This window comes from Bolinopsis microptera, chromosome 1 (genome assembly GCF_026151205.1).
Source record: "Bolinopsis microptera isolate Bmic1 chromosome 1, MBARI_Bmic_1.0, whole genome shotgun sequence".
NCBI classification, from domain to species: domain Eukaryota; kingdom Metazoa; phylum Ctenophora; class Tentaculata; order Lobata; family Bolinopsidae; genus Bolinopsis; species Bolinopsis microptera.
Genome location: NC_087072.1, coordinates 14,459,690 through 14,484,424, shown reverse-complemented (window position 1 = coordinate 14,484,424; position 24,735 = coordinate 14,459,690). Strand labels below are relative to the sequence as shown.

At 38.4% G+C, this 24,735-nt stretch overlaps 2 protein-coding genes and 1 long non-coding RNA gene across 7 annotated transcripts in view; 1 reads left to right on the top strand and 2 right to left on the bottom strand.

Annotated features, from left to right (window-relative positions):
* Positions 1-24,735, bottom strand: part of LOC134812615 (tensin-1-like) — a 54,906-nt gene that overhangs the window by 3,641 nt on the left and 26,530 nt on the right. Inside the window, exons 2-8 of one of the 5 annotated variants that reach the window (XM_063820104.1) lie at positions 11,594-11,769; positions 11,195-11,251; positions 10,194-10,312; positions 4,324-4,417; positions 3,839-3,936; positions 652-823; positions 269-358 (exon numbers count right to left, since the gene is read on the bottom strand). In XM_063820104.1, the coding sequence (XP_063676174.1) occupies positions 269-358; positions 652-823; positions 3,839-3,936; positions 4,324-4,417; positions 10,194-10,312; positions 11,195-11,251; positions 11,594-11,746 (783 nt within the window). In that variant the 5' untranslated portion in view covers positions 11,747-11,769. Of the gene's footprint in view, positions 1-268; positions 359-651; positions 824-2,168; positions 3,518-3,838; positions 3,937-4,323; positions 4,418-5,615; positions 5,832-6,313; positions 6,633-10,193; positions 10,313-11,194; positions 11,252-11,593; positions 11,770-24,735 lie in introns of those variants that run through there. The other 4 variants (XM_063820111.1, XM_063820119.1, XM_063820135.1 and 1 more) reach the window with 4 other exon arrangements.
* LOC134812648 (protein disulfide-isomerase A4-like) overlaps positions 6,941-24,735 on the top strand; it is a 37,116-nt gene continuing 19,321 nt past the window's right edge. Inside the window, exon 1 of the mRNA XM_063820146.1 lies at positions 6,941-6,951. The gene's annotated coding sequence lies outside the window, so the exon portion shown is untranslated. The remainder of the gene's footprint in view (positions 6,952-24,735) is intronic.
* On the bottom strand, positions 17,785-24,365 carry LOC134822016 (uncharacterized). Its single transcript, XR_010161108.1, has 4 exons — positions 24,173-24,365; positions 22,925-23,012; positions 18,932-19,066; positions 17,785-18,724 (listed from the first exon to the last, which is right to left on the bottom strand). It is a non-coding gene; the product is annotated as an uncharacterized LOC134822016 (long non-coding RNA).

The window sequence follows — 24,735 nt, the reverse complement described above, 5'->3', positions numbered from 1 at the left end:
CAGGGCGTGGTCAGTCATGGATCAACTCTACTAGAAACATTACAAATTTCATATGCAAGTAGAATATGTGTAATATTCATCACCTTCCAAATTTCAAACTGTCAGCATGAAATTAGTCGATGACAGGGAGTTCCCAATGGGTGGACTCGTCTAAAATTAAGACTGACATCGCGAGTTAAAACAAACGGAAGAACTACACTAGAGATAAGAAATGACAAGGAAATAAATGAGTAAAGATAAGGGGCACATCTATAACTTAACACCTTACCTCACGGAGCCAACTGTCCATAGTTTTAACAATACAGATCAGCAGATTCATCGAGGGGGCATGGTGATCAGGCCAGCCGAACTCTACTACCTGACATGGTATGTTATTTTTAGAACATTTCATTTACTCTCCATCTCTTACCCAAGAATGTGTTATTACTTGCTTTTTGTAACACAAGAACGTGAATTACACAAACATTATACTTTTGCATGCAGCAAATTAAAATGTGGCGGGTAAAATGATAGATGTAAATGCTGGTAAGAGGAAGCCGTAGCAGCGGGGGCTAGCGAAGCAAACATTACGTTGTCACACAGTATGGCACACACAAACAACACAAGACAGTTATTATAAAATCACACAAGGCGTTTCTCTGATTTTCTCACCTGATTCTTAAAAAAGCTGGTGTCATAGCTTCTGTCACTGACGTTGATTATCAAATACTTGTCCTTGTGTTTGGACTCGAGGAGTTCAGCCACGTCTTTAAGCTTGTTTCGGTAGGCAGCCTCCAATCCCTGGGCCGGGTAGGACATGGCAATGATGCGGGGGGTGATGTAGCTGAAAGTAACCATGTTGTGAGCACAAGGGAGAGAGAGACAACACGCGAAACAGAGACTTAGTGTAGCTACAGAGCTTTAGATTCCAGGCTGGGGATGGGCGGGGCGCGGTAGATGACATATAAACTACACTACTAGGTGTATCGAGTTTCGAATAGCTGATATATTACTACTATATCTTACGAATCCAGCTAGCATGGCCACCGCGCGTTATTTGCATATGTTGCTATAAGTTGTTAACGTGTTAAACTAAGCAACTGTCAATAGTTTTAAACTGAGTCAAGGTTCTGGGTAAGCGGGATTTGTGCGGCTAAAAATAGCACAGAGTCCAGGGATGGGGGAGGGCTGGGGCCCGCATGGCCGGCATGTCCCCGCTAGTCAAGGCTGGGGCCCGCATGGCCGGCATGTCCCCGCTAGTCAAGGCTGGATCAGCTCGGCAGGCAGGTCCCCTCTAGCCAGTGCTGGGCCCGCTTGGCCGGCAGGTCCCCGCTAGCCAAGGCTGGGGGAGGACTGGAGCCTGCATGGCCGGCCCCCTCTAGCCAGGGCTGGAGCCAGCTTGGCCGGCAGGTCCCTCTAGCCGTCTCCCCGGAGCATTCCTTCCAGGAGTTCAGGAATCTAACGCCACATCTCGCTAGAAAGATCTCTGTAATGCAGAGTTACGAGTACTCACTGAAAGTGGGGCTTCTTTCGGTGTCTGTTGAGGACCCAACATGCCGTAAAAATAGACAACATAGAGCTACGGAGCGGAACCGGGAGCAAGAAGGCAGTGCGAGAGTGAGGCGGACTGGCGCTGCACAACAACTGACAGCAGTGCTAATTAGAGTAACGAATGCTGGCAGCGGTAGGCAAGTATCAGCTAGATGGCAACGCCAGAGATAATTTCCTGTACAAGGCATTGTACTGGTGTACAGCCAGCCACGCCCTGCCAGCTGCAGGTGTACTATCTACCATCCTGTACCGTGTTGCAGCCCCGCTAATCTAATGAACACTTTTATCTCAACATTGGTTAAGTGACCCCCGGCAACCTCAAAACTCGCTTTCTAATCTTCTTGGATTATTTCCAGTTTAACAAGGAGGCCGAAGGGTCACACGTGTGCACGAAATATCTGTCATGTTTTGACCACTGATTGTGGATTGAGTGTGTGGATGCGGAAGTAGTTAGTATTAAGCAGGTCGCTATCACGCGGCAAATTAATTAATGGTTTCCTGATTCAAATATTAGGTACAAGATCCATTATCACTTTGTCATCTGTTTGATCCGTATGATCAGGTGATGACAAATGACAAACCAGAACTGATAAAGATAAAGATAAGAAATGTTACAACGCGTTATTATTGGGACTTACTTGTGGATATACTCCCGACACTTTAAAGCAAGGTAGAAAGAAAACGGGTTAATACAGTCGAGTGGAGAAGTAAGCCTGGTTCGAGGTGACTTCTCTGGGGGGGCCAACTGAGACGACCCCGATAAGACACGAGTCGGTAATAGTGGAGGTAACATTTCAGATTTTTGAAGAGTGGACACTTCTAGCCGTGGCAAATTGTAAAATTCTATCAGATCCGTAGGTTTACGTAGCGACAGGAACAGTTGAGAAGGAACAAGAAGGACTGACTACGACAATGACAGCAGTCGTGAAATATATGATCAGCAGCTCGATGCTGATTGTTTACTATCTTAATGCCCATAAAAGGAAGTCAGAATGCCTAGAGGCGATCTGAAACTGTAACATTAGTAGAAGGTACCCGAAATACCCTGCACAGTGCACAGTAGATTCACGGTAACAGTGTTGCCGTGCGATATAAAGGTGTGGTCTGATTATGGAATTTTCTGGAAAAAATCGCTGCAGATATAGGCGTGTCGGACCTGTTACGTAATTATAGTTCCTAAGTGCAAACGGTTTTCAGATTTTTTAAGAGTAGGGTACCGAGGCAACAGAGAATGTTAACTGCGAAACTTAGATACATTTTCTGAACGATTTAGAGGCTAGTTATGGTTAATAATAATAATTCTATGACGCAGTTCACGCTCCTATTTCCCAAATACCAAGCTCGAAAAGTCACACATTCATTAGCTGGGTAATCGTCTCATGACGTCATCGGAAATATTCAGCATACCTAATCTGCCTACCAAGGACTGATAGGTTTTCTAGAACTTGGCTTCATGCGGAACAATGACGTATTTCTACAGAACGTTATCATGTCATGGAAGATGATGACGACATCAAGAGAGGAATTCACACAACAGTCCTTCATCCAACCCGATATCATCACATAGGCTTCAGTAATTACATGCTACCATCCAATGTAGCACTTACATCATCCATATTATCCGAGATGAGAGATATAACCTCGTTCTCGGAGAGCGGTTTTAGATTTGGGGAAGGGCTCTTCTCGAAAATTACATCAGCATTCTTGAGGAACACTCCTTAGTTACATATCAAATGTTGGCGCATTTTCAAAGGAAGACTGTAATAATCCCACTAATATGCTGTGACAAATAGGAAAAAAGATAAATGTCACAGGAGCGACAGAGTGCATGAAAACGAATCAGCCAGCTCCTCCCTCAAGTTACTGGTCATTAGTCTAATGAAATTTTAACACTCGACAATATTGAAACGACTTCCGGTCAGCCCTTGATTTGAGTTTTGGGTGACATTAATCACAAAAAGCAGCGAAGGACACACAGTTCACATCTGAAAAGAATCCCTTGGAAAAATACTGGATAACGTAATGACATTTGAATGCCGCGAACCCACCCAAATACTCAGCCTGGCTATTTATCTAAAGGCGAGCCGGGAGGGCTAATATAAAAGCTCTCCATCTCAAGATGAAAGTGCTCCCAAAAACTGAAAGTAAAACGGGCGCGCCTCATTACATGCCCTCAACGTCATGACAGTTAACGAACTTCGCATATTTCTGCAGATTGCAGAGCGCTAATGGAATTCCTATTACTTAATCAGAGTTTTAGAGCCGATGCTAATTAAGGGCTCTGATATAATAACGTCTAGCAAAATACCTGAGATCCAAATCATACTTCTCGTCGACGTATCTCATCTTGTTTTCTCCGACTTTTCTCCGCAACAAGTCAAACCCACGCGCTGATCCTGGATGATCCTGAAGTATGTGCCGAGTTAGTCAGAAGTAGGAAGTGAAGTTGAGAAAAAAGTGGTATGTAATCTATAAATACAAGAAATACCAAGATATTAGGATATTCGTAGAATACACACCCGAAACTAGCAGTTTCAGTTCCTTGTTATGAAGTATTTCTACACAGCAGAGCTGCGAAAATTCAGCAGAAACTCAAGAGATAGTTTTTCTCCACACAGTTCTATTCTCCCAATTGCACTGCTATTCTTGGTAATGAGATGGTGATACTACACGGTGGATTCTACTCAAAGGCGGGTTTACACTTCACATCGGAAAATGGGCCAAATTTGGGTGTTACAAACACAGAGATAATTAACAAACTAATCGTAAAGTAATTAACTACTCAAGACGCACCTTGGGTTTTTTGAGTTTGGGAGAGAGTTTGACACACTTAGGAGGGGCTCGATCAGAACACAGTCGGTGACACCTTATCTTACACGCTGGACACCTGGAGAGATAAGAGTTACAGAAATTGTTAGATAAGGATTACAGTAGGGTGATATATTTTAGATAAGGATACCAGTAGAGTGAGCTATTTTAGATAAGGATTACAGTAGGGTGAGATATGTTAGATAAGGATAACAGTAGAGTGAGCTATTTTAGATAAGGATAACAGTAGAGTGATCTATTTTAGATAAGGATTACAGTAGAGTGATCTATTTTAGATAAGGATTACAGTAGAGTGAGATATTTTAGATAAGGATTACAGTGGGGTGATATATTTTAGATAAGGATAACAGTAGAGTGAGCTATTTTAGATAAGGATTACAGGGCACTTGTTGACTTGTTACAGAGACTGTGTGTATAGTAGATAACTTGTGAATAATGTTGAGCTATATTGGGCCATGATAATACGATCTCGCATTTCAGGAAGAGATAGTAAATTTACTTAAAATATTTTGATTTTCATGAAAATCAATATCCGCATGAAATCTCTCAAATAGAAATATCAATATTCAATAACGGAAAATGCCAAAAATGCAAAGCTCTAGTACAAAGATTGTTTTACGTTGGTATCAAGACACAAAAATCCGAAAATATCTAGATATATATTGGAGGATATAAGTATCCAGTGCTAGGTGTAAGGAGACGAAGTAATTTAGAAGATGTACAACTCCAATATATCCTACCTGAGAGTAACACTACTGTAACACAACTGTAACACAACTGTAACACAACTGTAACACACTCAAAACAACACAGGGGAACTGACAGCTCTAAACATCGGGAATCAGTCTAGATGTAGTCAAGAAACACAGTGCGGGGAATAATACGTGGCCCTACATACGAGCAGGCATTTCACACTCCCTACCGGCCTGCTTGTACGGGGAGAGATGCCGCCTCAAACTGGCTTTAAAATATGTAACTTGGAGTAACAGCTTGTTAATCAGTGTACTGTTAAAACAGTTAACGATTCAACTCTAGCTCTCTCTCTCCCTCTCTTTCACTATATATACTATATACTACTTTTAACAGCTCCACTTTTACCAGAAATTAATGATGGACAGCTTGACGGCCGCTCACATCGCCTAACAAGGTTAGATATACGGACTTTTGTTTAATTTGTGACAGCTCTCCCTTAACGTCAGATGTAGGGTTCAACAAATATCACACAACTACACAGCCAACTCTGACATGACATTTACCTTTAAAACGGATATCCGGACAATTAAATCCGGTTAGACTGTGCCGGATTGCAGTTGTGAGCGGTTAGAGATAACAAGTTGAACTATAGAGGAGTAGAGGAGAGACGCTATAGAGCGGGACACGACAGCAGTACTACAAGATGAGACAACACTGAGCTAGTAAGAGAACATGACACTGAGCTCGGAGAATCAGTACAACCGACCACAGATCTGAACAACTGATATAACGTATATACCAGTCTCAGGGCGCTTTATATACTGTATTAATAGCACACACCTGATATATATAATGATATAACAGAGAACTCAATGCTCTGACTATCAATCCCTACAGGGCACCTTTCATCTCCACTTACTGTAGCAGGGAGATAGCGTCTGACTGGGAAAGGGAGAGCGGGAGGTGAGCAGGGTTCCCACTGTATATATAATACTCCAGTGTGTGTGAGATACTATGTAAGAGAGATATGTATCACGATACGGCAACACAAGGACACGCACAGGGAGACGAACCCACAAAAAATGAGAGAAAAGATTTTAGTCTACAGTATAAGAGTCACGAGGTGAGTGGAATGAAAAGTAGAAGCGAGGTGAGGTTTAAGAGCGCGCTCTGAGGGCGGGCAAGTAATAAATTATACGCGATGAAAGATATGAACACATGATTGTGAGTAATTGGAGCCGTAATTCTCGGATCGGCTTACCTGGTCAACAACGCTTCGTCACTCGCTCCTTTAAAACAATTCATAATGATAGTACTGGTGGTTCTGTCTAAATATATTGGACATGGGATCTGGCCTGGGGGATGTCGTCATACCATCAGTTATTATTTAGGCGGTGTTAACGTTTAAAGTTATAATATAAAGTCGCGACAAAACAGTTGAACATTAAAAAGAGACTACCAGATCTGAGCACAACATCACGCTAGACACATGACACAGCGTCTCATAATAAGACGACTCTTTTCTCTCTCTGTCGCGAGAAAGAGATGTGATAAGCAAGGTTTGATATAATACAAAGTATGGCTGTGTATGAGCTGCAGGAGCTGATTCATCTCCACAAGAGTATGGGCGGTGCATGTTATCAATACGTGAAGCGAACAATGGCACAGCCGCAAGGTGGCCTCGCCAGCTCGCACATCTTCCCAAATACACAGATTGAGAGTGGAGCTAATCTCATTAGAGGGAGGGAGGGGAGAGAAGACGAGGACGATGGAGGAGACGTCTGACACGAACGAACTTTACAAATCCTGGCCCCCACACCACGTACTATTTAACAAATGTACGGCAATACATTGTCATTGTTACATTGTCATTGTTACATGTACATGACAAATAATTTGCTAGATGTGATAATTTGCAATGCGAATTATTATAACGTCATTTTGTAATATGATGTGCTCACTATTGACACCGGAAAGCAATTTTGCCGAGAGCTGTTAAAATTGTCTCACTACTTTCGAGTATCGGCAAAGTAAGTCGGTTGTTTCCCTGCTTTTGAGTCGTGACGACAAGAACTAATGATTGAGAGGGTGCCCCACCCGACAGTTAAAAAGAAGTGCCGGAAGAACACGTACAGTCTGGAGATAGTCCTGATATAAGTGAGGGTGAGGGAGATGCCTAACAAAAGAGAAGCCACTTCAGACTAGTTCCAAACGGAACCCCAGTCGACGAGGCGTGTTAACCAGTTCCTGTTGAACCCTTAGTCAGGGAAAACCTACAGCAGCTACCAAAACACGGCAATTTGAAAATTGGGGTGCGTTAATTTCACACCTTATAGAACGGTAACAAAGATGTATCTGGTGAAAGTCAGTAAAAAATAGGGAGAAGTTAGGAGAGAAGCATACAACCAGCTCGAGCAGACACACATACAATTTGAGAACAGCGAGCAGGGATATGGAACGTGTCGTCACTAATAGGAACTGAACACCACGTGACTTCAGGAGTGATATCACGTGACTAAAGTGCGATATCACGTGCAGCTATCTCTCCCAATAATAGCTGGAGTTCAGGAGTACGGACTACCTTGACCCTCGGGGTCCCAGGTACAGAGTCACGGGTGTAAACCACACTGCAATATATATATATAGCTCCTGACATTTATTATTGGAAACCTATCAGTGTCAAGATGACACGTGACCACGGTGGACAAGTACTGTGCACTAGAAGTACTTGGGGTGTGGGAGAGAGGACAATTAGCACGCATATCCGCGATTGATTGCGACCAATTAACACTTTCTCAGTTCTACCCAGCTGAAGAATATATTGAGTTAGAAGCAGGACTGGCAGTGGGGAAGTTGTTAGCGTTACAATCAAGTTCAATAGAGTGGATCATGTGACACCGTGTCAGCGGTAAATTAGGAGAGTTAGAAGGTGGGATATAGTAAGCGGATATAGCGTGCTAGTTTTGACAGTATAGTGTGGAGTACTGTGATCAGTAATCCCTGTTCCGCTGCTAGTTCCACCGAGACTCTGTCATTACGTTATTGTTAGTTTGACACTCTTCACGACTCCGAGTTTAGTTCAGAGAAACACCGCGCCACGGACTAAGGAGGGCGATAATATATAACGTGTTTTGAGGTGAACAGTCACGTGACCACCCTGACACATCACGTGACCAATCACTCCTGTATCAGTAAATGTTCTATATTTGGCCGGGGAGGACCCGGGGTAGATTTACAATGACCACCGTAACGAAGTCAATGTTAGCGTTAGTAATTCCAGTTTGGTGGGAATAAGGTCGTCTCATATTTCGGAGGTGAGACCCCATTTTATTTCATGCAGTACATCAGCACGGGATATTAATGAACATAACTAACACAGTTCTACACACACCCTGCACATCACACACCCGCATAATTTATATTTAATAATAAAGTTTATGTTGCAATTATGAGCAGAAAATTGTTAACAGATTATCAAATGTTTAAACACAATTCTAACAAGCTATATAATATACAAGTGCCACACTTTAATGGTCACCAGATAGCCTAGCTGGGGTGACAGGTCCACCCTGACAAAGATTTTAGTTTACAATTAGTCTCTACATGATGAAAATCAATACACTCAAGCGCATTCGAAAATGGCAAGCTACCGATTTATAAACATACTGTAGTAACAGATATAACAACATTTTCAAATGAAATGACAGCGGTAAGTCATGCAATTCTTAGTAGCGAAGCGATAAAATGTCAGGGAGTAATCCTGAATTTATACAGAGCGTGAGAATTTAACCTACTTCTCTGGAGAGACAGGACTGAGACAACCAGTTACAATCAGACCGAACTGTACACAATTAGTAGCTTAATTTGTGAGGTTAAAAAGGAGGGGCCTCCTTACATTAGGATTCGTGAGTAATTATAATTGGTCTGACACTTTTAAGAAGTTGTCTGGTCATACCATGTGCTGAACTTCCATCATGTTTGAAATGAAATGAAATGAGGTATTTATATCCCGAGCATATGATTAACCAACAGCACAAGGAAGGTGGTTAACCACGTCAGAGCGGCTGACTGTGAGTGATGTGAGCAAATTTGTAAAAGTGAACAAAAGTATAACTCATTATAAGGCTAAGACAAAATTGAAACATCTTTTATTGTAAACCACACTAAACTAAAAAGAAGCAGAAACCATACAATACATATAAAGTGTGGTATAACACCTTAACCGTCGCTGGCCTTAGACTTGATCCTTCGGTTTCCTGTAAGTGCCGGTTACATGCCGTAACTATGTAGCCATGGTTGTCCGAAGTAAAACATAAGGGTGGTCATTTCAGTTGATGGCCCTGCTGCAGCGCAGCTAAAACAGCAAATAAGCAAATAAGTAAGTAAGTAAGTATGTAGGTATAATAAAGGTTAGTACAGTGACGTAATCAACAAAAAGAGAAACAGATCTGAGATCCTACAAGGTAGAGATCAAGACATAAAATGGAGTGCGGTAAAAAATAAAAGCCAAGGTGTCTTGCAAAGTGAAGACAAATGGAAAGAAAAAAACATAAAAACTGATTATATAAATAGTTCTTTAACATTCGCTTGAAACAGTTGGTATCAGTAATACATCTCAACATCAGTGGAAGAGAGTTCCATGCAACCGGTGCATGGCGGCTTGAGAAACGTCTGTCATCAACTTTTAAAGAACAACTTATAAAAAAACCGTCGGATCAGGGACAAACTGCTTAGTATATAAAATAAGTCGGGGGAATGAACCAACAAATGAAAACTCATGATAGAAGTGAAGTGTTGCGGTGCAGTCAATCATTGCCAAGACAGTCTCATACCCTAACCTGCAGTTAACATGGCTAGTGATATGTGATATCATGATCAAATCTACCTACACTGTGTACTCTATAGCTATAATATTAGAACGAAGTTATAATAAAAAGAGCAGAAAGTGCTGGCTAAACTACGGCCGCGCCCTGGTAGGAAACTATATGTAGAAAGTGAGGACTAAATATAAAAAAAAGAAGTTTGTATACTATAATATAATAGTATTCACATTTGTACAATGTATGTACATGGTTATTAGTTATTTTAGTATTAATATAGAATATAACCTAGTTATTTTAGTGTATACTATAACTACTCACCGAACAGCAACCTCCCAGATGATCTGGTGGCAAAGTGAACATTTGCTGGGGCACTGCAAGTTCTGCACACTGAACTCATGGTCCGCGTACTCGGGGGTTTTCTCTGGCTCCTGCTGCTGCTGAGGGGGTGGCAGTTAGGACACTGTGGCAGCTAAACTGTTACTCATTATGAACTATTAACACTGTTCCTGGAATAACAGCTCAATAAGTATGTGTTATATTAATGTTTATGGAAGGGAGGTGGAATGAATTATTATTTTATCTAGGTACACGTGAAAAGTATGATGTCATTATTAAGTGAGTCGTGTGCCACAAAAAGATCACACAATTTAAATCATTAACTGAGATCATAATATGTGATTAACCATTCCTTTTATACACAAGCAATCGCAAAGCCGGAAAACAGATTCGAAGGAGTTATTGACTTACAAACAATTTGCTGACCGTAAATGATCATACCCAACCGACAGGACCAGGAGAAATATAATTATAATACACCAATCTGGGGAGTCTCCTCGACCTGCCCACCTTTAAACGGATATGAGATCATAAGATACTTCAAACGGCACACTCCCGCCCGTAATTTGATACTATCAATTACACACGATCAGGTACACTATAAACACACAGAGTTCGACACACTAAATAACACTACAAAGAGTTCAAACATTCAATTAAATCATTAAAACACATCTAAAAACTAAGTTGAATGATTGAGCGATAGTTTGATTAGCCGCATTATAAAATAAGTTGAAAATGTATTATTTCCTCTAGCAGGTCAACGTGTTGATCGTTCAATACGACGTCATAATTAGAGGAAATAATAGACATTAAAACACGCTGATTAAGAATTTTTCCATGGTTACACTACACACGATGAGTTTCCCCTACCATAACAACTTCTTCAAAAAAATCGTTTGGGCTTTCTTCCTGCCATTGGAAAAAGTCATCAAAAAGCAAATGGGACGAATCAATTTTTCAGGTCAAAATGAACTCAATACCTTTAAAATTCGTTGCCAATATAAACTGGTACGTGGATCGTTATCATATTTGAAGTTCTGAAAAGGTTGGATGAAGCTCCAATCGTAGTTGATCACGAGGCCAATACTTGAAGAACGTGGGTTCAATGGAAACTTTACCTTATACCGTACTAAAGATACATATAAACTTTATCTAACCCCAAATTATATAAGGTAATTAAAAGGTAGGCTGAAGATCTGATTATCTGATTGTAGTTAAATGACCTGCAAGTAGATTACGAGCCCAACAAAGTTAGAACTTGGGACCAGTTAAAACGTTTACATACACAATTCTGAAGTTACACCCTTTAAAGAAGGGTAAAGACAAATATCTAGCGGATGAAAAATCTTTCGAAAGATTTAAATTAGTTTTTTACTCACGATGTAAGATGTTAAAGTTCCTTGAGCGGGTAGGGTGCCATCAGAGGGAAGAGCGTCGTGATATAAACTGTAGTGTTGGTCGAGTTTACCCCGGGATGTGAAGATAATGTCACATTGTCGGCAGTAGGATTCTGCAGGCGCGACCTCAACCATGCATTACTAGCTGGGATACAGCTGGAAAGGTGTGGTTGTTAGTGTGGTTATAGTGGTGATAAATGTGTGTATCAGGATAGATTGGGGTATTGTGTACTTTTCAAGAAAATATTTTATATTCTAATGTGAAAACTACACACAGTTTCAGTGTACAGCCTGTAGCTGTGTCAAAGTAAAGACAGAATAAATTGCAACATAATAATTTTAAAAACTGCGGAAATTGTTGCGAAAATGAACAATGAATCGATTACTTGTTCCAACAATTAGACAATACCAAACTTTATACATCTTGATAATAGCTCGTCAAAGTTAAATAAATCACAAACTGTAATGAGTAGCTTTGCGCTATTGCAGTGTACACTTTACATTATGTGTAAGTTTGATGAGGTTATATAATATTTCATAATTTAGTCTTATATTAGCTGGGGTGTACGGAAGTTCTCATCTCACGCGAATATTAACCTCAGGATTAGAACAAAGAAAAGCATACGTTTTACAACGTGAATGTTTAGCCTATAGTGTACTAAGACAGAAAATTAAATGTTTTCTAATAAATAAGTCAAGAAAGACGAGTCTAGAAGTAAACGGTACTACATAACATGACTGACATATTTAAACACATCTATCTAATTTCAAGACTTCATCACTTAAAATATACTGCTGCTTACATTGGCACTTCAGATCGGATATTAACTTTTAACAAGCTGTACAGCGCACCCAATTATCATGATTGGTAGAATTACCCTCCCTACCCTAATAAGGTTAATCAAAGTTGGTGCAAACTACACAAATGTTCACTGAAATGACACATTCACTGTATTGGTAACTTTATATAAAATTTAGGGTGCCATGCCTACAATTATACTAGTTCCCATAACATGCTGTTTAGTGTTTACCTTATATGATATGAGGTGAAATATGCCATTAGTCAACTGTTAGTAGAGAGAGTGCATAATATATAATATTACAATTTAAGTAGTAACTACCAATAAGCTGACAGAAATTAAGGAATATTCTAATACAACACCAAGTTAATTCAAGAGAGAAATAATTGTCAAGGTCAGAAGTAAACGAGCTCATATCTACACAAAGACTGTTTATTCATTGTTAGGAAGTGTAAACAGGAGACGTACTGGGCATTACACTGATCAAGGAGCAGCCAGGAACCAGATATCAGCTAGCGTCAAGTATGCTTCTCAACCCACAGATATACGATCTAGTAGTACTAGGTACAATATATACGCCATCGTGATGCATACCTTTCGTAACAGAAAATAGAAAACATAGCAGTTCAACAGAAAACCAGATGAAAACCTAGATATAAACCAATAAGGAATTTACACATTAATAACATTCCTTTCAAACATTGAGACATTTCAGTATCACAATAACTGAGCTTGTATTGTTCAATTTATCGGATTAGATATAATTAGATGAAACGTTGTTCTGATCTCTGACCTCCTGTAATCTTTAAATTGAATATTCAAGCTTTTCATTTAAAGTTAAAACAAGTCCTTAAAATAGTAAGGACTCAGAACGAGGGTACTTGCACTGAAATTCCAACCCAGACAAAAGGCATTGGTTTATACTCGAGCTAGAAGTTAAACTATAGGTTGTGTTTACCTCTGATTCATTCATTTACTCAATTTGGTATTCTGTTTGTGACAGAGTGTGCCCCATATTGCAAGCAGCTAATATCTAATCAACAAGATCTGGGTTTAGTCTCAAAATAGCGAAATATTTTAAAGCTGTAAAAATAGGCTGCTCAAGTTCAAAGTTGTTGATGACATAGTTTTAACATCAGATCATTAAATTTTATAACAAATAACCATGCAATTTATAAAAACAGCAAATTTACACCTTTTGCAATGAAATGAGGTATTTACCCTCCGCTCATATGATTAACCAACAACATAAGGAGGGTGGTTAACCACAGTGGCGTAACGTTGCCTGTTGGCGTTCCCCTGTTCTCCCTGAAAAAAAATCTCTAAAAAAGTGTGTTTCTAGAGCAAAACGCGCAGTTGGGGGGGGGGGGGGGGGGGGGGGGTTGGCGGGCCCTTCGTTATGCCACTGGTTAACCATGTCAGAGCGGCTGACTGAGTGATGGGGGCTAATGTGTAAATTTGAACAAAAGTATTTCACATTATAATGCATAGACAAAAGCAAACATAATGAGCTAACAAAAGGACAAGTGTGCTGAAGTCTAAAGAAGACCCAAATGATATTCTAAGGAGACAAAAGATAAAAATGACTTTAGCGCCACAATTACAAAGCCTCAAGTTTACTAGGTTTAAATGAAAGTAAATGAGGTAATAATTAGGGTTTAAATAAAAGTTTGAATGCAAACAGAAAACTACAGAAGAAGTAAGAAGAACAAAAGCAGAATATGTTAGGTCGAATCTTGCCAATTAAAGGCTACAATACAAAGCACTTGAGGATGGACGTTGCTTTGTCAAATGCACAGTATGTAACACATTCGGTGTTGCCAAGACATTATAAATAAGCTATTTTAAATTTAAAACATGATACTTTCTGTTTTGATGTGTCAGGAATATAATATCATATAGGTCATAAGCAAATTAAAAAGTCCAAGCCAAGTTGGTCTACAGGTTATCTAAATCAGGCAGCTAGATAACAAACTCAATTGCCCAGTACTTCTCTGACATTGAAATATATAAAGGATTGAACTAATTTGCTACCAGTTCCATAAATATTGGGCAGTTGAAATCATTCTATGAACATTGAACAAACTTATTATTATGTACCCTGTAACCTGGATTTTTGCTCTATTTTTTGGGTCCAGAACTCTACGGCGTGAGACTTTATGACATGAGACACTATTGTGGAACTATATACAAAAAAGGACTTTACGTCGTGGAAATGTGAGAAAACAGGACTCTACGGCGGCAACAAAACGTTTTCCTGTTTCCGATCTGTTGCTTTAGAAGTTAGAAGGTAAAGTAGACAAACATGGACCGTCGGTAGAGTACAGATCAAAATAACAACCTTGTCAGATGAGATGGTCCTAACGACCCAAGCGAGTAGAAACTTATTGGGCCCTGTTAATAGCATAATGTTGACGATTATATTTCCTTGGAACTGTTTAACAACAAACAATCAACTTCGGCCATATCGGGCAAAAAAACAACGGCTTGTCAGTGGTCACATTAAGCCTCAATTTAGGGTCTCAGAGCAGTGAATACGTCGGCACCTGACCTGCATCTGTCAAGTTGATTTGTTCTTTGCATGTGACTCACACGAAGTGCGAGTTTCGATGGATAACCGTCACCCCGCCCTCGTAGCCTCAGCGTGTGGCTCTTTAATAACAAAAGAAAAAACAGCGGTTGGTCACACTAAGCCTTATAGAGTCTTGGAGCAGTGAATACGTTGGTACGTGAGCTGCATCTGTCATGATGATTAGTTCTGTGACTCACACGTGGCTCTCTATTGACACTACATTATTGAGCTATTTTATTACACTCTTGCAAGTGATGTAAACTTATGATAGCGAATAGGCAGCAAATTGCGAAACACGATATTCAGACTTTCTGAAAATCAGTACAATTAGGAAAACAAATTTTAGGAAAATAAATTTAAATTTTGGTATTTATTAATAACAATCAAAACATATCATATCATAAAAATAAAGCCGCGCGTTGGTTGACTGCCTCAGTAAGGTGAATAATTTAAGCTTGAAGGTGCCCTGCGCATTTACAGAACCTCATGCGGCGATCACATGATCACTACGAGTTACTCATGCTTTTGAATTATAGGAGTGCGGATTGTCAGGTATTTCATTCATTCATACTTAATTGGTTTAAAGCTGTATATTTAGAACTCACTATTGTTTAAACTATGAAAGCAGAACGTAGATAATGGACAATATACCGACGACAATACCAAGGACCCGAGTGCCGCATTGACTTTTCCGGATCCGTTTTTACCGAAGGCTTATCCACCAGTTACTCATGCTGCATGTATAGTCTGATAATATTTTGTTTTATCTCTAGCAAGCATTCTGTAAATATGAGTGTCGTATTTATTATAGAAGAGCCAGCCAACCTCCGCATTATAATCTTTTGTGTGCCAAGTTCGTTTATAAAATCTAATCATATAATAAAATTGATCCAATAATCTAAGATGAACGGTATATCATAGCTCATCGTTATTAAAATTCGAATGGATGAATTAATCAAGTAATGTTCCCTTTCAACACAACTAAACAAAAAACAAATGCTTGCTCACCAGTGGTGACGCAATCGTAGGGGCATGCAGTTGGTTCAGATAACTCTCACCCCGACGACGGCGTCGAAAAATTATCAAATTATGCATTTGCGCCATACTGGACACATTTTATATTTAATATTCTGTGGTTTGTAGAAATTAGTGTTATCTACAGTATAGCTTTAGTTTAGTTTTGTAACAGCACTAACTATGTTTTCAGTTGTTCTCGAAACATTAAATTATAATTGCACTCCCTGTCCGATTACAAGATTCATTTAGTATGGAGGAAGAAAATCCGAAAGAAAAACCGATGGACTTATGAAAAGTATAAGTGGCCAAAATAAGGCCAAAAGTGGAGTTATGTGCAAAATAAGATTTTGAGGCAATTTTATTTCGTATCATTAACAACATTCATCATAATATAAAGAGGTTAAATTGCAGTAAGACAAAACTAATCACGTAACCAGGTAAAATTTAGAAAAAAACTTTTGCAGCGCTCGATTTCGATGAACAATGTTCACTATTTATTGTTTGTGGCGCGCCTACTTCCTTTAATTTGCAATAAGTTTACATGCTTCAACCAAAATTGAACAGGGAATCGTATAAGATTACTTTCGAAGTAGTTCGACAAAAGCTACTCACGCTATTGTGCTTTTTACGGAGAAATAAGACAATAGCATCTTTGAGCTTGTTATTCTTTTTCAAAAGCATTTCAAGTGATTTATATAAATGCATATATTGATTCTAAATACATTGCAAAAGATTTGATCTCGATTCTTACCTGAGGACCCCAGGCTTTAATGTTGGTAAACAACAGAGATTAGGCGGAATGACAGGCTGAGCGCGGCCCAGTAACTCGATTCATAATATATAAAGTTTAAAAGAAAAAAGTTATTACAATGCGTGCGATTTACCTGAGGACCCCAGGCTTTAATGTTGTTAAATGAGATTAGGCGGAATGACAGGCTGAGCGCGGCCCAGTAACGTGCAATTTGTTTTCATTGCTTCTTTCATTGCTTATTTCATTTTAAAAATAGATTTAGTAATTATGATAATGGTAATGATGTTATTGATTATGTGTTTAGTAAAAAAATGAACAAATATTTTTTTAAAATCAGCAATCAGGGTAGAAATTAATATGAATTATGAAAACCTTTTTGTTATATGATTTTAAAAATTGAATAAAATAACACGGCCACGATTTGGAATACAGTTTCCAAATTTGTTACACATTACATTAAATTTTAGGTGCTCATGTCACTGCAAACGTTAATGTCTATTTAAATTTAATATTTTATTTTTATTTTTATAGGATTCGTAATTATTTTATGTTTAATGTTTGTTGATTCACGATGTCAATCCTTCGCAGCTCGGTGAGGCACAGTGGTGCATCTCGCCGATCTACCGAAGGATTGATGCATAACAACAAGACACGCGCTAAAGACGCGCATTTTCTGAGTGATGTTAACGATAGCTTTAAATTCACTGATGTCATTATTATTCAGCGTGACCGGTAATAGTTTAAAAATCAGAAGGAGAAAACACATGTTTAAATTACTAAAAAAGGAGTATCACTTTACAGGATTGAATTTAAATAGTCATAATAGATAAGAGAGGAATTTGTTTCCCTTTGAATCAATCAAACTAGATGAATTGTTGTAAATACTTAGATCAAACTATCAATCTACAGGCTATCGTCAAACATGTTGCAAGGCGTCATCTTCAGTGACATAATAGATAAGAGTTTATTAACTATCATGCCAACTTTAGAGACGGTAACCACATTAAAATAAAGTTTTCCCAATCAAAATAAAGGGTTTATACAAAATAAAAGGTTTATGCACTAGACTGCGAGACAATTAACCTTATGCAATGCAGGTTAGTATAACTATAATATCGGACTGAGTTGAAATTTCTGAGAGCATGATACCCCAAAATAAATATATGCCTGTGTCTGGCAATAGCGTTCAGATGGCTTCCGAACTTGTCCGGATAAGATAATATAAAAAATACAAATAAACTATAATAACAATCTGAAAATTAATGTATCAGTACAGATCTTATACTCGAAATCAGGCACTTTCAAAACATTTCTCTTAAATTATCTTTCTTAACACCGTTCAATTGTAACTTTAAATTAAAATATTATGATGATCCGGACGATGATAAATATTAAATTACAACTGATTATATTTATGGATTTCGGCCTGTCGATGCTGGAAGCTGATCAGCTAATCGTTAATCGTTACCATGTGACAAGAATAGTATGATGAACCTCCCAATCAGTATCTATGTATCAAAAGAAAATATTGATCTAATTCAACTCGTCGGGAGCCCTTTTGAAACATCTCGAAGTTAGAGTGCAGAGTGCATGATTACTGATTATCAGCACGATTGGGTGAAACAAAGACGAAACCGTGTGTTGATTAGAATTAAAAGAGGAAGATATTTAGTGATAAATTGTGCACTCTTGCATTTAAGTTTTAATTGTTAGACTTGTTCGATGTAGGGCCTTTAATTTAACCTAATACTAATGCAGTTACTTAATACTTGGTAAGTCTAGGGAAAACAGGTGCTAGTTGTCGGAAATGAAATGGAGTCTGTTCCTGATCGAAGTTACATGATGCTGATAGATTTGATGCAGCTCAGCACTCAGCAGCCACTGTCTTCAAATAGAGTGTTCCAGTTCTGCAATCTGCAGTCTCAAATGTTTTCGCCCAGCTTTTCTTTTCATCGTGGTTATAGAAGACAGACCTGAAGAAATACTAGTATAATGATAATATAGGTAACATGTCCAGAATGAGTAAAATTGTATTATCGGCAAATTTACTTATGTGAAAACTCCCAACAGGGTGGCGCTGGCCCAGAAGTAACTGCACACAAGCAACCCTTTAATGATCACGCACGTAATTTGTGTGAAAATATGTAACTCATTTAACGAAGTTAGTGAAAAGAACCTACCTTTATTTACCAATGTCGATTTTTTGCTTGTGATGAAGTAGTCCTCGAAAATGTGAGATATGTATGTAGTTTGTTTTTAAAAGTAGGATTGTAGTCATAGTCGATGTATAGCGACGGTAGTTTACCAGCAGCTCCCTGTACAAATAGAAATGTGGTTTTTATATAATATTACTAGTTAAATTAATGAGTACAATGCAGGAATAAAAAAATGTGTCTTAAATGTTTTATATTAAATGTGTTATAATTATATTAACCACCTTATATTCGTATAATATGTACTCACAAACAATGATAGTCCCAACTGTTTTTAATTGCTTATAATTTAAACCTTTTTATTAAATAATTTAGATGACTGTGTCTGATCTAAAATTGCACGAGAAATAGAGAAAATTAGGTCTCAGACAGAACTCGACCGGGATATAACCGGCGCAGCCGGAATACCGGCTGGTATTTGGCGATTTTGTACCGGTACCGGCCGGGATTTTGGTTTTAGCCGGGATTTTTCCAAAATAAATTCAGTTTTTCTCAACGTTAATTTGAGTCCAAAATTAACAAATCTGTGAACATTTTCCTAAAACATTTTGACGAAGTCATTGAACAATGGAGACTGGAGTCAATCTATATTTAACATAATCATGGGTGTACGAATTATGGACTTCTTTCTGACTTATGACTTAATTATTGTGACTAAGTGTCACGGCTCACGGTCTTGTGTTACCGAGGGACAAGTAAAACAGAGTTCTCCGGGTAAAGAAAGCATTAATAAATGCTATTCAGTATTCATCCTATTCAATTATTCAGGTAAGGTGATGTAAACTGTAAAGTGATAAGCTCCAACGTCAAACACCATGTTCAATTAAATAAGTTTAAGTAACCAATACCAGATCACAGGATTGTTATAGTTACGGAGACTGTTGGAAACGATGCAAACCAGGATCGGACTCCTATCAGAAATAGTCGACCACCGGTCCAGCCTCCCTCAAACTCAAATGCCCTACCACTACCCCAGACCACATCCACCTCTTCAGCCAGGAACAGCGCTCCCACTATACCACTACCAGCAGTTCCTACCGCCTCAGAGGATACACTGCACGTGCCCGTTATTCCTCATGCCTCGTCTTAAATGTCCAGTCCATGAATCCTAGTGCATCAAGTGCGAGTATATGGGAAGTGCCAAAAATCTCAGCTCTTATTCAGGAGAAATCCAAAAACCACTCGTTACCGTTTATTGCACTTACGGAAACGTGGCTCAAGTCCTACATGTCAGACAAATACAAAATGTGCATCACCTCTTTCTCCTGCTGAGCAGAACCTCCCCCTTAAAAGTAAACAAATCTGCATCGCCTCCCAACGACAATCCAGATATATTAAGCAGCAGAGACAATCATTTAAGGAGACTTCGATATCTATCAGGATCATGATTATACTGCCTGAGAACTCAGCACTTCAGGATGAAACATATAATATTTGGTTTTCTCGATTTCATTCATATTTAGACAGAAGTCCGTGTAGATAATTGGTTATAGAATAATTGGATATAATTTTATGCGAAGTTGTGTCTGCGAAAATATACGTGTGAACTGGTCATCCCGCAAATGCTGAAAAAGTAGATGTTACCTATCATAAAATAACCGCTCGCACCGTACAGTGTACACGACAGAGTTGTGACTGCGTTTACAAATTCTTTATCATATTGATGTGTTGCCATGGCAACCGAAACTCCATCGGAAGATCGGCCTGTAAGGCATAATCATGATAATACACAGTATCAAAACATTGCCATAGATATCATAGCAACATTCCAGAGATTAGATTATGTGTGTGTAAGAAAATGTATGTTATAGTATTATACAGTCTGCTAGAACATTCCGTTTACACATGGTGGCCGATAACAACTTGTTTAATTTATCTCCGAATTACACACAAATTTCTGAAAGTTTCGTAGACTTAAATCAATTACAGAGGGTGTGGCTATTGGCCAGCCCCTCTATTTCACTATTATGGTTGAAACTATAAGAATACAGATTATATTGTTACAGTGATTTTACAAAAGTCGAAACAGTAAACACCAATTTGTAGGATACTTTAAATCACACCAAAATTGGTCCCAGAATGCAATGAAATCTGATGGCGTCTTTTCAGTGAAAAAGAGGCCACACTCTCTGTAATTGATTAAAGTTTACGAGACCTTTAGAAAATGAGTTATATAACTTGCAACTTAAACTAAGATAAATTGAGTATTTATACTCAATTTATCTTAGTTGCATGAGTAATATATATATACTACCCACTATACCACTACCAGCAGTTCCTACCGCCTCAGAGGATACACTGCACGTGCCCGTTATTCCTCATGCCTCGTCTTAAATGTCCAGTCCATGAATCCTGTGCATCAAGTGCGAGTATATGGGAAGTGCCAAAAATCTCAGCTCTTATTCAGGAGAAATCCAAAAACCACTCGTTACCGTTTATTGCACTTACGGAAACGTGGCTCAAGTCCTACATGTCAGACAAATACAAAATGTGCATCACCTCTTTCTCCTGCTGAGCAGAACCTCCCCCTTAAAAGTAAACAAATCTGCATCGCCTCCCAACGACAATCCAGATATATTAAGCAGCAGAGACAATCATTTAAGGAGACTTCGATATCTATCAGGATCATGATTTTACTGCCTGAGAACTCAGCACTGCACTTCAGGATGAAACATATAATATTTGGTTTTCTCGATTTCATTCATATTTAGACAGAAGTCCGTGTAGATAATTGGTTATAGAATAATTGGATATAATTTTATGCGAAGTTGTGTCTGCGAAAATATACGTGTGAACTGGTCATCCCGCAAATGCTGAAAAAGTAGATGTTACCTATCATAAAATAACCGCTCGCACCGTACAGTGTACACGACAGAGTTGTGACTGCATTTACAAATTCTTTATCATATTGATGTGTTGCCATGGCAACCGAAACTCCATCGGAAGATCGGCCTGTAAGGCATAATCATGATAATACACAGTATCAAAACATTGCCATAGATATCATAGCAACATTCCAGAGATTAGATTATGTGTGTGTAAGAAAATGTATGTTATAGTATTATACAGTCTGCTAGAACATTCCGTTTACACATGGTGGCCGATAACAACTTGTTTAATTTATCTCCGAATTACACACAAATTTCTGAAAGTTTCGTAGACTTAAATCAATTACAGAGGGTGTGGCTATTGGCCAGCCCCTCTATTTCACTATTATGGTTGAAACTATAAGAATACAGATTATATTGTTACAGTGATTTTACAAAAGTCGAAACAGTAAACACCAATTTGTAGGATACTTTAAATCACACCAAAATTGGTCCCAGAATGCAATGAAATCTGATGGCGTCTTTTCAGTGAAAAAGAGGCCACACCCTCTGAAATTGATTAAAGTTTACGAGACCTTTAGAAAATGAGTTATATAACTTGGAACTTAAACTAAGATAAATTGAGTATTTATACTCAATTTATCTTAGTTGCATGAGTAATATATATATACTCTCTATATATAAACTCTCATTTTTTTAGAGCAAACGTAATTTAAATGGCTAAACACAATTCAATAAAATTTGGCTCGATCCGATTATCCAAACTATCAAATAAATGCGAAAATGAACCTTCTTTTGAAAACAATGAACACAAATATGTTTCGATTTGACAAATTTCTCGAACCAGTGGTGGTAGTAAGTCATACCAGAACCAATTATTTCAATTGGGCACTCAGTGACTGAGCTATTAATGCCAACGTTTGCACACTGACTTTTGGCCCACCCTGTATATTTATAATATACGGCTGGAAAAAATGTAACTGGATATCTGCCACAATGCTGCTATTATTAAGGTTAAAGTAACATTTAGCACATAAAGAAGTCTGGTTTGCTAGGTTTTAATTGGTCGTATAATAACAAATAAAAATGAGTTAAGACTACAAAAACGGTCGATAGAACCTAATTATAATACCTGTATCGAGAACTCGACTTCAATGCACTGATAGCGTTGGTACTAACATTCTATCAAATTATGTCATATCTTGAGACTTGATAGCTGCCTGAAACAGTTTTGAGTCAACATTATCGTGATATTCTAGAAATTGAAACCAATTCTCAACTTTAAAAAAGCAGGTTTCAATAAATGCCATAGAATTAAATTCTACCTTTTTAAATTTTAAGAATTTGTTGATTTATTAAAATTCTGTCTCAATTAATATATAAGGGTACATGCAATGTATTTCGACACGCACTGTAGACTCACTTATTGGATTCGTGCTAGATGCTGTGTACGTCACCCTCTTAACCACCTCTATGGCGAAGATGAGGATGGTAAGTGCAAGTACAGTAATGTGAGGAGAGGATGGGTATCATTTAGCACATTTTTGCTGTAGGTGTAAAGTAGCTCTTAGTCAAGGAGTATATAAATGACGGCACGACAAGGTTCTGCAACAGATCTCTGAACATGTTATCTTGTGAGCGCCGAGTGAACACTTATAAGAACAAGGCCAGCGATGTAAGACAGTATCATTGACTTAGTCCATGCTGGGAGGAAAAAAGCAAGTACAGACGACCGAAAGGAGTCGTGGTTTGGGATCCTGAGTGGGTCTCGATATTGGATAGTGCTTTTATATATCGGACCTTATGATATTCTCAAGGTCACCAAGACGGCACAGTCTTATGGCGGGAGGTAACGGTACCATCTAAAGAGCAGATTGCTGAATCATACAAGTGATTCAGCAGTCTTACAGCAGACTGAGATTCAAGCGAAAGAATTGTGCTGTTATAATTATGCGGTTAAAGTTCTAGCACCGGGAGTAGTTGTTCACGGTTTGGAGAGAGCTGAGTAGGCTAGTACGGGATAGAAGGGAAGAAGCAGCTCACTGTTCCAGATGGATCTACTTCTTATCAAGGAAGAAGGAGTGGTAGGTATAGTAAGGAAGATTGGAGCCTAAGAGTTAACTTAACATCTAGAGGTACCACAAACTTTATCTCGTCGCCAATTGCGAGCTTTAACGGGTTTCCTCAAGTGACTCGATGGTTTAATTGTGACAAATCATGATACGAACTTTGATGAACCCATAATAGTATAGTGCAATAATACTATGATAGTATTCTCATAAGTTCTACCCTTGCAACCGAGTACAATGTACATACTAAGTGATATCAAGCTGCAATCTAAAATTTATTAATTGAATCTCAAAATAACTTCAAATTTTACCTAATAATTGCGACATCGTTGGAAGTGAGAAATAAAATACATTAAATTTTAATCCAATTCTGCGAGAGAAGATTTGCCCAGACAGCTGACAAGAATGTATTACCATACTTCCTGTAAATGTGGTAGTTATTAGGTCATATCAAACTTGAAAATTATGTCAAAGTTTTTCTCAGTCTCTGGTGTCAATCACCAGTAGAGTGCCCAGCCGCACCAAAACAACCTGCGATTTTTACGTGGGAAACATCGTATAATACACATGCTATACAATCTAGTTTTATAGCAGCTACTGATATCATGCGGCAGTATTAATAAGCATACAAATTCAGCGCAAAAAATTGTAAAGACGACACAAATTCATGCGGGATGTTAATAAATGTGTCCATGTTGAACTCAAACTCCGACAGAATAATATTTCAAATCGGAAATATTATAATTAATCAAATGGTATCTGCTCATGTTCCGTCTATATAAACTACAAAACTTAATAAATTAGTGAAGTTCTGAAACAAAGATCACGACTAGGTTTTATCAAAATTGAAAAGAAAACCGATCGAAGTGCACTA